General features: G+C 35.7%; 1 protein-coding gene across 1 annotated transcript in view; it reads right to left on the bottom strand.

Moving 5' to 3' along the window:
- The window catches only part of TTLL7 (tubulin tyrosine ligase like 7), a 120623-nt gene that overhangs the window by 19604 nt on the left and 85542 nt on the right, over window positions 1-15477 (bottom strand). The window contains exons 13-16 of the mRNA XM_019647703.1: window positions 12964-13162; window positions 9282-9484; window positions 8087-8221; window positions 6029-6109 (exon numbers count right to left, since the gene is read on the bottom strand). Coding sequence (XP_019503248.1) covers window positions 6029-6109; window positions 8087-8221; window positions 9282-9484; window positions 12964-13162 — 618 coding nt within the window. The remainder of the gene's footprint in view (window positions 1-6028; window positions 6110-8086; window positions 8222-9281; window positions 9485-12963; window positions 13163-15477) is intronic.

Genomic DNA, 15477 nt, shown 5'->3' on the forward strand with positions numbered 1-15477 from the left:
TCAAATAGCTGTTCACAATTCTAAACACCTGGGAACAGCCCTATGCTTCATCAAGGAGACAGTGAATAAATAAAGACTGTTATACTCACTCCCTTGGAATATTATAAAGTACTCAACGCGAATGAAATACAACAAACAACACAGCTCATCTTAGTAATATAATGGTAAGCTAAAAAAACACATACCAGGGATTACGTACAGTGTGACACTTTTAATAATGCAAATAAAAACAACTAAATTTTTAAAAACTTATGGGGAATACACATAGATATAATAATACATAAAGAAAGAAAGCAAGGAACTGGTGAATCATGAATTCAGGAAAATGGCTACCAGAGACATGGGAGCCAGGGAGATAGAGGGGAGTCTATGGTTAGATAACAGGTTATTGCCAAGAGCCTATCTTTTGTTTTGGGTATTAGGTTCACAAATGGTATAATGACACTAGAAACACTAAATAAAAGCAGGCCATAGATGGACAATTTAATGAGAGCATTATGAAATGAGGACTACTAATTCTAGACAGAGTTCTAGAGGTTCCAAAAATGTGTGAACCCCAAAAAGGTACTTTCTCTAGTTCACATGTATTTAATACTTATGCATCACCAGTATTTCCAACAAAACTCTTAAAAAAAAAAGTAAATAGCAAGAAATAGTTATTCTAATTTCAGTTCACCAAAGTAGATTTTTCACTTTTTATTTTATTTTAATTTATTTTATTTATCTAATTAAAGGAACTGCCTGTAAATACGAGAGTGAGAGGTGAAAAGAGAAAGAGGCTTGAGCACATAATGGCAATGAGTGAAGATATGATTTCACTCAACAGGCACAAATGTATGGACAACTGAAAGTCGATGAAGAATTTGTTTCTCTTCAAAGCAGCTGTCTTTAAAGAAGTGATACTACTTATCTCTGATTAAGGCAGAATTAGAATAAAAATCTCTTTAAAACCAGTTTTATAAAAAATTTTCCAAATAACATTTTATTTATAAAAGGGTATCAACTGCAGCATCTCACAATGAATTGTGTAAGCAGCATCATTCGCTCCCTCCCTATTCCAGCTTCCGTCACTGTGAAGTGGTGGCAGTACTGTTAACCCCACAGCAGATGGTGGAGGGGAATGGAGTTAGTTGAAGGGGAGGAGAAAGAGGAGAGAGAATGCAATCTGTAACCAAGTGTCTTGAGAGAAAATTGTCCCAGAAAAGCTCGTCATTACAGATAATGAATGCTTAATTACAGAGAGGAATTAAAAAAAAAAACTTTAAAATGAATTAGTCACAATAATAATGACATAATATGCAATATCAGGCATTAATTTATACTTTTTTTTTTACAAATTTCTTTTGAGCTATTAGTTTAACTCTATATTTCTGAATGTAGAAAGCAGATCACGACTGATGGGATGTAAGAATCAACACTAGCAGTTAATGACAAATTTAAATTATTTCTCCTCTTAATTTTCCTTCCTACTTTCTATGTATTAGCGAATAATAGCAGGCCAAAAGTCCTAATGCAGGAAGAATAAAAGAAGTAGTCAACATAACTCATAAACTGGCCTCAAGAATAAATATGAGTTCTATATAACGAAATTAAAACGTACTAAGGACACTGGGAATTTTCACATTACCTTAATTTCACATTTTATTATTAAATCATTATTCAACTTTAAAGTGAGCATTTGAGATTATAGGTTATTCATTCATTTCTTTTTGTATACATTTTCTGGTAAAATGCATATGATATATAAGAACCAACGAGAAGGTCAGCTAACATGACTTGGCTGCCTGCTCTACGCCAAGCCCTGTACTAGGTACATTACTTAAGACGAGACTCCCTTGGCCACTACTCTGTGTATGTTTTATTCTCAATTTAGGGGGGATTTTAAAAGCATGAGGGTCTAATTAATATTCTAGCGCACACATGACTAAAAGCAGCAACTTCAGAAAGAGGCCAGGGAGGTAGGGGTGGGGAAGGCTTCTGCTCTGCTCCTAATGTTTCCTCCAGCATGGAAATGGATAAATCTTCAGGCCTCTTGAGCCCCACCCAGCATCTATGCCTGAGCAGTGATTTCCCAGATTGGTGAGAGCAGCATGGTCTGGGCACCCCCGGAGCTTGCTCCTTCTTTTCCAGAGCATCCTACTGGGAACACACATTCTTCTTTGCTTCTCTTTGCCTTCAGTTTTAAAGGAATCCCACCTCCGCCCCCCAACCTTCCACTCCCCAACCCCCACCCAAGGAGGCAAGCTCTGACCCTGGGGAGAGGAGTGGGAGAGGAGTGGGTTTGGGGGACCTGTAATTTGGAGGGCATGAGGATGTGCAAATGAAGAGAGCAAGAACTCAAATGCCTCATCTCTTCTCTGAGCCTTCACCTAGCTCCTTCCTCTGCATGGAACAGTCTTCCCCTAGCTGTTCACCTGGTGAATTTCTATATCTTACCTCAAATATCACTTCTTCAGGGAGACTTTTACCTGCTGCTAAACTATTATATGGTTGACCCCTTAATGCCCAGGTCTTCCCTAATAGTAATATCTCATTTCACTTTAATTTCCTGTTTAATTAATGAAGACAGTCATTATTTAATCAATTATGGCATTTTGGATGTTATTTTATGGATGAGAATACTCAGCCATAGAGTAGATAAGTAACTTAGCTAAGATTACACAGCTAACATATGGACAGCTGTGTAGCCACACCTATTTATGCTCTTAACCACTACCTAACACCTCATAATTAATCTCATCTGTCTAGGTGCAAACAGCAAAATCCTAGAAGAGAATCAAATAGTCTATTCTTAGATTCAAATTCACCTCTAGTCCAGTAATACTTGGGCAGGTGGGTGGGGTCGTTGGGCATAAGCAAGGCTGCTCAGGCACCCTGTCCACCAGGACCCTGGAGTAGGGAGGGACTAGTTTGTTTCAAAGGCTACACAGATGGGGAGACAATGGCTGCACCCTTAGGAAAACACCCACTGAATAACTTCAGGAAGGCAGAGAGCAGGCACTCAAAAATCAGACTGGGATGAAGTAAATTAGTGCCAGTTTTATTTGTAATGCTATTTTGGGTTTCTGGATGCTTTGGGGTTGAACAAAATGTATGGAAGAGAAATAATTTGTGAAACACCAAAGCAAATGGTCAGCAAGGTGTCTTTTGTGTTTACCTGTGGATCCAAGTGAGACAAACCTATAGACCAACCCCTTAATATAGCTCCTCATGTTGTGGTGACCCCCAACCATAAAATTATTTTCGTTGCTACTCTATAATTGTAATTTTGCTACTGTTATGATTCGTAATGTAAATATCTTTTTGTTTTCCGATGGTCTTAGGCGACCCCTGTGAAAGGGTCGTTCGACCCCCAAAGGGGTCGCGACCCACAGGTTGAGAACCACTGCAGACTATAGGTATCCACTTCTTGACATTGTGACTTTTAAAAGCATCCCAATTCAACATTAAGCTCTCCAAGGGAGAAAAAATAAATGGGAGATTCAGTCAATGAAAACATTAATAAAATAAAAAGATTTGTCTTTTCCATATAAAATATAGTACACAAATTTGTATTTTATAAGAACATACAGAAGCTGAATGACAAACTGCTCCATATGGCTGAACAGTTGGTCTTAAGTTAAAATAATGGCACGAGGTGAGGGAGGTTTAGAAATAACATTAAAATTACTACATGCTGTACTAATGATGCATGCAGCAGCCATGGCTACAAACAAAGTAAAGGCATCTTTCTGATGCAAAACAATCAGCTCTGTACAGCATCTATGTTAGTCCAAATGAAAAATAGATGGAAAATAACAACATCAAAATGCATGCAGAAGCAACCACAATGGGTATTAAAAAGAAATGGCTGTTTAAGAGAAAAAATACTTGATAAGCAGGGATCTCTTAGAACCCTAAAATACTGGGTTGTTGGAAAAGTCTTGATGCATTTTTGCAATGAAAAACATAGAAAAAATAGTCATGACTTTTCTAACAACCCAGTACATGCAAATATAGTATAACTAATATCATTACTTATTTCTTGTCATCATCCAATCTTAGTTTATGCCTAGATGTCACATCAGAGAACAAACTTTTTGGCAAATTTGGGATTCTTCACAAACCACCAACACTGCAATATTTTCATACTTCATATATATTCCTTAGAAACTATATAAAACAACTGCATTCTTGGCAGAAAGCTAAATTATTCAAGTGTGGAGTTGCTGCAACACGACAATAAATAAGATTAGCTATTTGCATTTTCACCTCGTGAAATGCTTTTCAGTATTTACTTCCTATATCCTTGACCTTTAAATTTTACAGCCATTAAGGAAAATTTGAAATGAGGTACATGCAAGAGTTTGTGTGTATGGCATTGTAATCTTAGAGCTTTACGACATTCTAATGAGCAACCAGCAAATTCTTCCATCATGGAACAGATCATTTCAACAATGATCTCTAAATGGAATTAAGAGATTTAAATAAATTTTGCGCATTCCACATCTAGAATAGTGCTTGGGACACGGTAATACCTCAATTAATATTGTTCGATGCATGTTTGAATAATCAAATAAATAAATGAAGAAAAAACTCTCCAAATCTACAAAAGTGTCTAGCATAATTCTTTTTAAAGATTTTTTTTTTTAATTGGGGAATTGGGGAATGGGAACAGCGCTGGGGAATTGGGGAAGGGGAACAGACAAGTTGCTGTTGTTTTGTTCTTTAGTCTAGTTGTGGAGGACGTTGCTTCACTGGCCCAAGTTGGCACCTCATTGCGCTCTTCCCGGGTGAGGCAGATCAGTCTCCAGCTTCTGGATGGCTGCTCATGGCGGCTGCTGGCTACACACGGTAGCCCATGGCAACCCACTGCCACAGGGGCTGCAGCCTACGCCATCGCCGGCGACTCAGACAGCCCAGCTCCAGGTTGAGCTGTTGTTCAGCATCTTAGCTGTAGAGGGCAGTGTCACTGGCCCTCATATGTGGGATCCGAACCGGGGCTCTCTGGCATCCCAAGCCAGTTCTTAACCATCGCACCACTCGGCTGGCCCCCTAGCATAATTCTTGTAAACAACTGGCAACCAATAAATGTTTGTCAAATTAAATAACATCCCACACAGCCTTTGTGGCAGCCATGGGGACATGCCATTTGAATCAACCTGCTTCTAAGAGTGCAGTTATCTGAGAGAGACATCCAAGATGTCGGAGTAGATAAACACTGTGCCTGTTTCCTTCCATGAACACATTAAAATTACAACTAAATTATAGAACACTCAACCTGGGGAACCATCTGAAGTCTAGATGAACAGAAGTTGTATAACCAAGGTTATAAAGAAGAAGCTACATCAAGACTTGTAGGAAGGGTGGAGACATGAAATGGACTGTTCCGAAAACTCCATGTCGCCACTGAGAATCAGGAGGAATATCTCAGCCACAGAGGCTCTCTTCAAAGGAGTGAGGAACCCTAGCCCCACACCGGGTTCCTCAGCCCAGAGTACTGGTGCCAGGAAAGGAGCCCCCACAACACCTGGCCGTGAAAAACAGTGGGGATTCCAACCATATGGATGGGACAGAAGGCTGCAGTAAACCCAGATGTCCTCTTAAAGGGACCCCACACAGACTGACTCAATCATAGGCACTCACCCTGGGATCCAGTGAAAGGACAGTGACTCAGGGGTGTCAGAGGCATACGGGGGCAAACTCCAACCAGCTACCACCACATTTCACTTTCCTCTATACAGCAAAATTCCTTTAAAAAATGCCTGTTCTAGCTGTATTTCATTCCTCTCTACCTTTCATTCTTGAACCTGCTCCATTCCAGTTTTTGTAAGCTCTGTTAGATCATGTTTTTTTTTTTAAATTCACTTTTATATCCTCAGAACCTAGACTAATGCCTAAAACATAGTAGGTATGCAATAAATACCTGTTGAAGAAATGTGTAAACAAATGAACATGTATATATATAGTTTGACTATGACTGTGGCTTAATGAGCCTGGCTTAATACATAATTCAAAAGGGCAAACTATTTTGGGGAACATTACTCACTTTTCGCTGTTTTACAGAGTCCAGTTTTATGAGCCAATATGAAGCCACTTTTGTTTTATGATACTTCCAGTTATCAATGATCTGTTGTGAGGGAGAAACATTAAGAAATTTAATCTAGAATTTTCCTCAAAAGTTACAAATAAAAAGTAAATAAATCAGTTGAAACCAATTTTATTAATGAATTTGTGAAATGAAAGCATTACATTATTTGCAATAAAGAATGTCTACTTTCATTAAAAAGATATGTGAAAGATTTCTAACATAAGGTAAAGATGGTATCTAAATTGAAGCTTTCTCTTCTTGCTGTAAAGAGCATACAATCTCTAATGAATGAAAGTCAAACGTCTTCAGGCACATAAGGTTTGGAAAAAAGCCCAAAACGTAGATTTTTCATTTTAATTCCAAAAGCTGTACCACATCACCCATAATAATATCAAATAATACATTAGAAAATAGCCTATATATAATTCTGATTCTCTTATCCCTTTGTTTTGTTTTTGTGCAAATATGCAAATTTTCTGTATATATATTCTAGTAATATATACTGTAGCAAGCATTAAAATATTTGCTGTATATAGTGAACACATCATTAACAATCTAATGTCTGATTTAATTATTAACTATTTTATTAATTATATAAGCCTATATATGTTCTTTATAGAATAACATTAGCAACAAATATTAGTTCTACTCTCTTATTATCTAATTTTTCCTCTACTTGATTCAAAAAGGTGGTATATACCTAATACAGTAATACCTTGGTTTGCGAGCATAATTCGTTCTGGAAACAAACCACTCATATTGTAAGACATCGCTCATTTACCATGTTAAAATGTATTAGAAATGTTTGCTTATCTTATGGAACACTCACAAACCAAGTCACTCGCAATCCAAGGTTTTACTGTATCTCTAAAAAGTATAAGTAAAATGTCTGGTACATAGTCATTGGCTATACTTAGAAAATAATTTGATTAAATAAGATAACAAGTAAATAAAAGCATATTTAGCATAATGCTTTATAGCTAACATTCATTTTTCTTCCTCTTCCCTTGTAATAAATAGCAGCTCATTTGCAAAGAATATGCCATTTTCACTTTTTAAAAAATATATAATAACACAATGCATAATATTTGGGGCTTTGGTTACAACTACATCATGATTACAAAATAGAAATTGCCATTATTGATTTTTTAAACTAAGAAAGTCATTTTATTATTATTTATTTGGTGTTTGTTTCTAGACAGTTGCTTTAGACAGAAGGAATCCTAAAAAGTGAAAAAGCGAAGTGCAAAGCTTTGGTTTTTATCCTATAACTGGCCACTAGATGGTGCTTTCTTCTCTGAGAAAAAAAAAAAAAATACAGGGAAACCAGAAAACAGTTCTATTACTAAGGAATTATCTAGGAATGACAATTTGAAAATAATGTTTGAATGAAGAAATAGAACTTCAAATGAAAAAAATGTTCCTTCACCAAAAACATTTAAATGACTGGACCTTCTTTTCTAAATTACAAGAAGTAATTTAATATGAATTGTAGGACTCTGCCTTTTTAGAATGTTCCACTGGGTGGTGCAAATGTGTGCGTAACAAGAAAAATATACACAACATAAGCCAATTCAAAATTTGACCAAAACCATTCAGAGTGTCATATTCAAATATTCTTGATATTTTATGCCCACGGCCCCCTTTTTTTCATTATATCTCATTCTATATTAGATCTTTCTGAATCTTCATAGAAGTAGGTTTAACTTGATATTTCTTTAATTGTTAAAACAATAATTATTTAACATGAATTATTTTCACTTTATGAAGCAGTTGCATCATTAAAATGGGACTATACACTGAAAGATATTTTGCATTGCTGATTATAAATGTGATCTCACTACTTATGAATTTTAATTAAAATAACTGCTATATTTTCTAAAGCTTGTGGAGGTTGAAAAGAACATCAATTAAATTTACTATGTCATTGAGAATAATGCCATCAGGAAATAAATTTTAATATTCTAAGAATAAATAGGTGAGCTCCTTTGAGTTTTATATATATCAAATACTCACATCTTCCACCAGAAGTAATGATTCTGCATCTGATTTGCCTGGAAACCGGATCTTCATATCCTTGAGAACAAATAAGGTCTGACTTGTTAGATCGTCTTCTTGTTCTTTTGTTCTCAGTTGCCGCAAAGACTCACTCTTAAATTTGAAAGAATACAGATATTTGGAGGGGGTCTTATTTCATTGTGCCACTATAATCTGAAAGATATTTCTAGGTAAAAATGATACATTTTTAATTGAAAAAAACACAATGAAAAAGGAAGAAAATAATTTTTTTACATTTATTCTTAGAATTAAATTCTTAGGATTAAATGGGTATGATTTCCCAAGAGTGACTATCAAACTATATACAGTTGTATTTTATTTAGCTCAAAATACTAAAATAAAAATATGTGTTTAAAAAAAAACTTCCTGATCAAAGGTTTCAATTGCTATCTATACCTTAGGCAATTCTTGATTAGATTAAAGAAAAAACACTCATCGTCACCAAGTGAAATTCATTCACTTATATTTTTCAGACTCTTTGACTGGGAAACAACATCCACACTAAATAAACAAATTAAATAAGTCCTCAGTCTATGTGAAGGTACTTGAAGCTATCTATTTGAGCATCTACAAGTAAGTTTGGTTGCAAAATAAATTCATTGACTATCTCAATACTGAATCTTGGATTCATGCTAAGGAGGGAATAATGCGTGTTACTTTAATATACCTAAAACATAAACAATGTTGTCCTTCAGTGTTCTAAGGATAATTGTGGTTATTTATAATTATAAGGATAATTTATGGATATCAATGGTTTATTTTTTAACCTATTCATCAATAGTCACATTAAGGAAAATTTTCCATACAACAAATGTCCCCAAATTTACAGATATACTGCACAAGACACTGCAAAATCATATATTTACTCAGGTGATTTTCAACAAAAAGTATCCTACTGCATTAGCAAATGGAAAATAAAATGCTATTCTATGTCCATCTTCAAGTTCTGTGATATGCTGAAGTCTGCCCTTTAAGAGTCCAGACTAAACTATAGGCTAGGGTAGACGGAATAATCCAAATTCCAGGAGACCATGAGTTGCTCAATGGAAAGGATCTCAGGTGCAATCTATCCTCCTCCCAGCTGATCACTGTGCCACCTAATCCTGAGTGCAGTGCTTCCAATAATATCAAAGGAGCAAGGTAGATGACTTACCTGAGAGTTCGTAGAGCTGGCATCATTACTAGGAGGCAGATGCCTCGTGTAGGAGGAAGCACGGTTTAAGGAATGTGACCGAGACCCTGAAATTGGCCGGGGTGGTGATATCATTTGTTGAGCAGAAAAGGGGCGGATGTCCACACTGGAAGGTGATTGAGAAGAGATTGACCGAGGGCAACTGAAAGAACGCCTTATGGAGCCTATTAATGACGGAGAAGAGGGATAATATGGCAGCCATTATTAAAAGTTTCCCACTGTATTTGATCTATATAAACTAATAATCAGACCACATAGCAGCAGCGTGGCAATAAATGTCAAAGCATAGGCATCATCATGAAAACATGAGCTTGGAGTTCATTCTTCAATTTAAACAGTGAACTTGGTGCAGAACCCCTGTCATGTATGAAGAATGGCTATCATGAAAACAAAACTTAAATAAAACTTTAATGTTCTGTTCTTGAAACATGACATAAAAGACAAGATAGGAAAACTAACACTTACAGAGCATCTTCTATAAACCAGTCATCCTACTAGGTGCTACACTTTTATTTTAATCCTCACAGAAATCTCTGAAGTAGGAACCTCCATCACCTGGAGGCTCGGAGAAAGAACTTTCTCAAGGTCACAGGAGAAGAGAGTGGCCAAGCTCAGGTTTAAATCCTGACCTATCTAATGCCAGTGTCCTCCCTCTTCCTATAATACCATACTATCCATTATCCTTGGATTAGACTAGTCATTTATTAGAATTTGTGTACAGAGTATTTTCCAGCAAGACTTGCAGGGAGAAATGGAAAGGAGTCTAGAGAAGAGCCAGGATAAATGGATGAGTTATACAGAATTTTGAGCCCATGAGAAAAAATGAAAGAGAAGAAAAACATAAAGACTATCTTAATGGAGTTTAAATTTATAATTGGTTATGACAAGAGTGGTACTAGACATATAGTCTTCTTATTCACAGGAGAGAAGAATAAAAAACTATAGCAAATAGTTTAAGTGAACAGAAAATGTCTGGACCTAAAGGGTTGTTATCAGAACAAAGAAGTAGAGAAAACCGTTGAATAACTTCCCTAATGTATATTGAGAATGTTTAAAAGAGAGAAACAACTATTCCAGGTAAATTTTGATTCCTGACAAAGGGAAGTGTAATATCAATCAATATTATCAACATTTACATCCTTTTTAGCTCATATATTTTATATACACTCTGTTCTATATTCTCTCTTTGCTTGGGGAATATGTCAATCCACATTAATTAAATAATTTAATGAAACTCACATGAAGGCAGGTTGAATACCCAAATACTTCTCTTCATTAGCTGTTGAAAAAAATTTAAACCTTTATAAAGGCAATGGACATAAGCCATATATTTAGGGATGTATTTCTAAAGGGTATTTTGAATAGATAATAAGACTAATACTCCTCATTTGGTTCTAAAGAATCCAAAAAAGTATACTCATTCAAGCTATAAAAAAATGTTTAAAAAAATTTCCATTTGTTCCAACTAGTAACTTTCTTCTGAACCTGAAAATCACACCATTATTTAAGTTCTAGTGCTTCTAGAGAAGGGCTGTGTGGGGAACATACACCACTGGTCGATCTATTAAGAAAGCACCCAAAAGCATGTACTACAACCTACTCCTGAGTCCTGCTGTTTTAGGGCTTAAGGTGATGATTTAGACATGTACAATATAATTTGATCATACGTACAGAAGGAATGTATCCTTTCTCTTGAATCACCAACGAATCCCATTTTTCCCCTGCATACACTGGAATATCAGACAATAAATAAGTAGCTAGACATGCCAATGATATTTAGGTAGATTAACAATAAATGGTTGTAACTTGCATACACAAATTATGTGAAGAAATATTTCATATAGTTTTGTATATGACTATGTTATATCAAACCAAAATATATTATATGAAACTATGTCAAGTTTAAATTTCCTAAGTTGACTAACAGAGAGTGTTACACATAACCTGGATTTTGTCCTCCATCATTGGCATCACTTTGGACAGAAAACTCAAGGAGGGTTTGTGGCTATGATATCCTTTAGTGTAAGATTAAAGAGAGAATATAAAACAAAGTGAAATCCTTGTTGTAATTACTAATGACTATAAAAATAAAATATAGTAATAAGGAAAAAGATATGTAATTGAATTAGACTAGCATTAAAATGAGAATACTCACTTAAAAACATTTTTCGTATACACTATTTGTCCAATCTCAATTTATTAAGCTATTGGTTTAAAAACAAAGAATAATCTCAGAGCTATTTTTTACTCAGAACCCGAGTAATTTTTCTCAACCCTACCTTTATCCTCTGCTAGTTCATACTGTTAGGGATGCACACATTAGCTAATAGGGGTTAAAAAACTGACAGAATCTGAGCAGAACAAGGTCAGCTTCCAAAAGAGAAATAGTCACACTTACACAGAGTACTGAAGGTGTCTTTAAGAAAAAAGGAAATGACTGATAAAATAGCTTACAAACTCTGGAGCTGGTGCTCAATAAACATATCTTGAATGGGTAAATAATCAAACCAATGAAATGGAACATAATACTACATTACTTCCCCTCCAAGCATATAAACCCTCAAAGACAGGAACATTAGCAGGTATCTTTTTATGGAATAAGTTGGAAGTAAATGAAAGACCACTAAAATCTTCATCTATTAGTTCTGCATTCCTCATGCATTTTGCCATACGTATGGAAAGTCAGGTTTAAATATACACATTATCAGGGAAGCTAACATATTAAACTATTGCTGGAGATCAATACAAAGCCTCACAATTGTGTTTATGCACCATTGAACCAGTCCCACTAGGGGAGCCCTAGGATAATGAAGGACAAGGCAGAGTTATGAGACACACTGGTTAAGAATAAGTCCTGCATTGGAGGCAGCGTCAGGAAGGGATATCCAGCTGAGCTTGGGCAAACAGCGACACCACACCGGACATTTGGGAATGAAAGGAGAATCATGGACACGGTAGTGAACATTAGTGATTGAAGAGAGAAAAGGTGAAAAGAAATAGGAAGGGAGGAAGAGAAACAAAGGAAGCAGAAAAGGAAGGAGACAGGGAATCTGGCTGGTTACTCTCCTGCATACTTCCTGGATACCATGATGCAAATGGGAGGGAACAAAACTATGTCATAATTGTGTGGCTCACAGATACATTCAAGTCAAATGCCTACAGAGATACACACATTTTAAAATGGAGGTGAGATTTGCACATGCCTCTTACCTAAAAAGAATAAATAAATAAAAATAAATAAAAAATAAAAAAATAAAATGGAGGTGATAATACACAACAAAATGGGTGACCGTTAAGGAAACCAGGAAGTGGAATGAGAGGCTATATTGGCTTTAAAAAGAATACAATCAGTAGGTCAGCCATGAGGCAAATTTCGTAAATCCATGCAAAAATCTAGGACTTAACAAAAGCTATGAAAAATAGAAGAATGGACTACAGAGATCCTTCATTCAACCCTTTCGTTTTCTACTTGCAGACCCTGAAAGAGTTTGCAGGATGGTTAGGGAAGGAAGTAGGACAGAATCCAGATCTCCTCACACATGACAAGGGTTCATTTGGCCCAAGGTCCTTTTATTGAGTTCCATAATTTCAGTCCCATAATCAATCCTTCATATAACAACTAAATTAGAAGATATTCACTTACTGGGTTGTTGCATTAATTTGTAGTGGTTGGACTGTTTAAGATTATAAGTAACTTGCTTTTCTCGTTTCTTATTTTGGTACTCTTCTTTTTCATTTTCATCGGATTCTGAAGAGCTGCTGCTATGATCATAACTGCTGTCACTACTGCAGTACTTCTGTCTTCTCACCATCTCAGTACTCTCAGGCATGGAACACAGAGGCTAAAATAGAGGAAAATGCATTATTTTGTTGCAATTCAAATAAAAAGGATTATTAACATGATTAGTTACTATTTGCAGTTTCCCGCTGATGCTTGCTGCTTCTCACTGAAAATCCCCCAAAGTGCTAAGGCTCCAGTGTTGCCATCAGCCTACTGTGCAATTCAATAATGGTTCTGTTTCTGCAAAATAGTCTTTCTTAAATGATACAGTTCAGTCACGATAAGGAAAATGCTGCCTCTACACAATTCGAATAAAGGACCAGTGAATCACAAACAAACCAAAAAATAACAAAATAAAGGAAAATTATTTGAGACAAAAATATAAAAATTGGAAACATAAATCGGTTTTTCTTCATTCCACACACAGAGATTACTCATTACTCATCAAGATTCAGAGCTGTACCTTTGTTGTATCATTAATGTTCAGTCACCCAAAAAATGTGTCTGCACGCTTGTGAGAGAGAGGGAAGGGGAGAACAGGAGGAGAAAGAGGGGCAAGAGGGGCAAAAAGAAGAAGAAAGCAACAACCAGATAAACCATAATAAGATAAACCACTATAAGTACAGAAAGGCCACATCTTAAAACGGAAGCCGATGAGCCTATGTACTCAAATAATGTGCAAAAAGAAGTAAGGTATTCCTCACATGTCTAATTCGCTATGGACATTTTTACAAATAGAGAAATTTAGTTAATTATCCCACTTGCCAAATTGGTTATATGTGTCTTTTCTTGGAAGATTCCCAACTATGACATATAGGGTTTGGACATAATGGGACAGCATAGCTTTTGACTGCCCATGCAGTAAAAAAAAAAAAAAAAAGTGATATAATGTAAAAAATCAGCATGCTGTGAATTTTTTAAGAGGACTGGTGCAATGCAAATGGGTAACTCTGTAAAGATTCAAAATGCCATGCAATTATGTTCCAATATTTCCATTAGAATCCCTTGTCTCCAAACCTTCCAAAGTGTTTCCAATGATACCAGCCGAAGGAATAAAAGATAAGGGAAATGAGACAGCTTCATTTCAGAATGTGCACAAGCAAGAACAAGACAATTTTGTAACTTAGTCATTTTAAAAGACTATTTATTACACACACCATATGCCCCTTATTCCTGCTGGGAAAAGTTCCTGCAGTTGTATACAAGTTTCTTGTTCTCTGTTAAATCAAACAAAGATGTTTTGATGTTAGCATACACCATAATGAAATCCTTGGTTACCATGGGATTTCATTGAAATAAGGTATATATCCTCTCATTTTACAGTGTAGGATGAAAGGTAAAGAGAGGAAACGCATTTCATGAAGTGCCTGGAATATATAGTGAGCCAAAGCGGGATCTTCTTAAAGTTACTGCCTTTGCAAAGGATGAAAAATAACTAAAGCTAGGGAGGTAGCTTAATACACTAAGGTCCCAACTTGTGTTTAAATGTACGTTCCCCTTTTGAGAGTCTACGATTTACTGAGCACTAACAATGTTCAAAGGGAGATGCATAAAAACATTTAACAGGAACACAACAATCAAACATTTCAACAGTCTTGGGGAATAGGAACACTAGAAGAAGGATCTTGCCTCAGAAGTCTAGTATACCCAAAAGAAACACTGGCACAATCAGGCTTGTTAGCAATGCCTTCCTTCATGTAGCCAAACAGCTTTAACGTTTCTTAGGGAGCCTGACTACATAAGGAGTTATTCAACCCCATAAAGAATCACAAGGGGAAACGGATAGCTGAACCTTGGTGTCATACATGCATTGGGGACTTTTTGACCAATGTACTGTTCAAGCAATAATTAATAAGTCACAGTAGCAGAAGCTCTAAACAATGCCTTAACTACAAAATGGAAATTGTAAACCGGCATTGAGCTATGATGCAAACCATACTACTTACATTTACGTTCAATTTTATTATCAACTGGGTCATAAATAAAAAAAATATAAAAATGGCAGAAAGAACAATAAAACAAAAACCCATGTACCTATCACTCAGCTGAAGAAAAGGGCAATGCTAACACTTTTTGTTGTATTTATTATTTTTATAGCTAATATCTCTTAGATTCTCAAATGAGCTTATTTCTTCATTCCACACATTTTTATTTCTTCTAGTACAAATCTCATTTAATCTTGATTATTTCAATTATTCTTCTATCAGTAAAGACTCTGAAAATCAGTGTCTGGCATGTGATAGCATCCCTCTAAAAAAGAAAGTCTGCTTTGAAGTTTGGCTCACTCTAGACCCTCAATGTACATAAAGTTAATATTATAAAATGTTTACAAAATTTTTTGCTGGCATTAATAACTACAGGAACTAACCAATTCAG

The sequence above is a fragment of the Hipposideros armiger genome, unplaced genomic scaffold (assembly GCF_001890085.2).
Source record: "Hipposideros armiger isolate ML-2016 unplaced genomic scaffold, ASM189008v1 scaffold_115, whole genome shotgun sequence".
Taxonomy (NCBI): domain Eukaryota; kingdom Metazoa; phylum Chordata; class Mammalia; order Chiroptera; family Hipposideridae; genus Hipposideros; species Hipposideros armiger.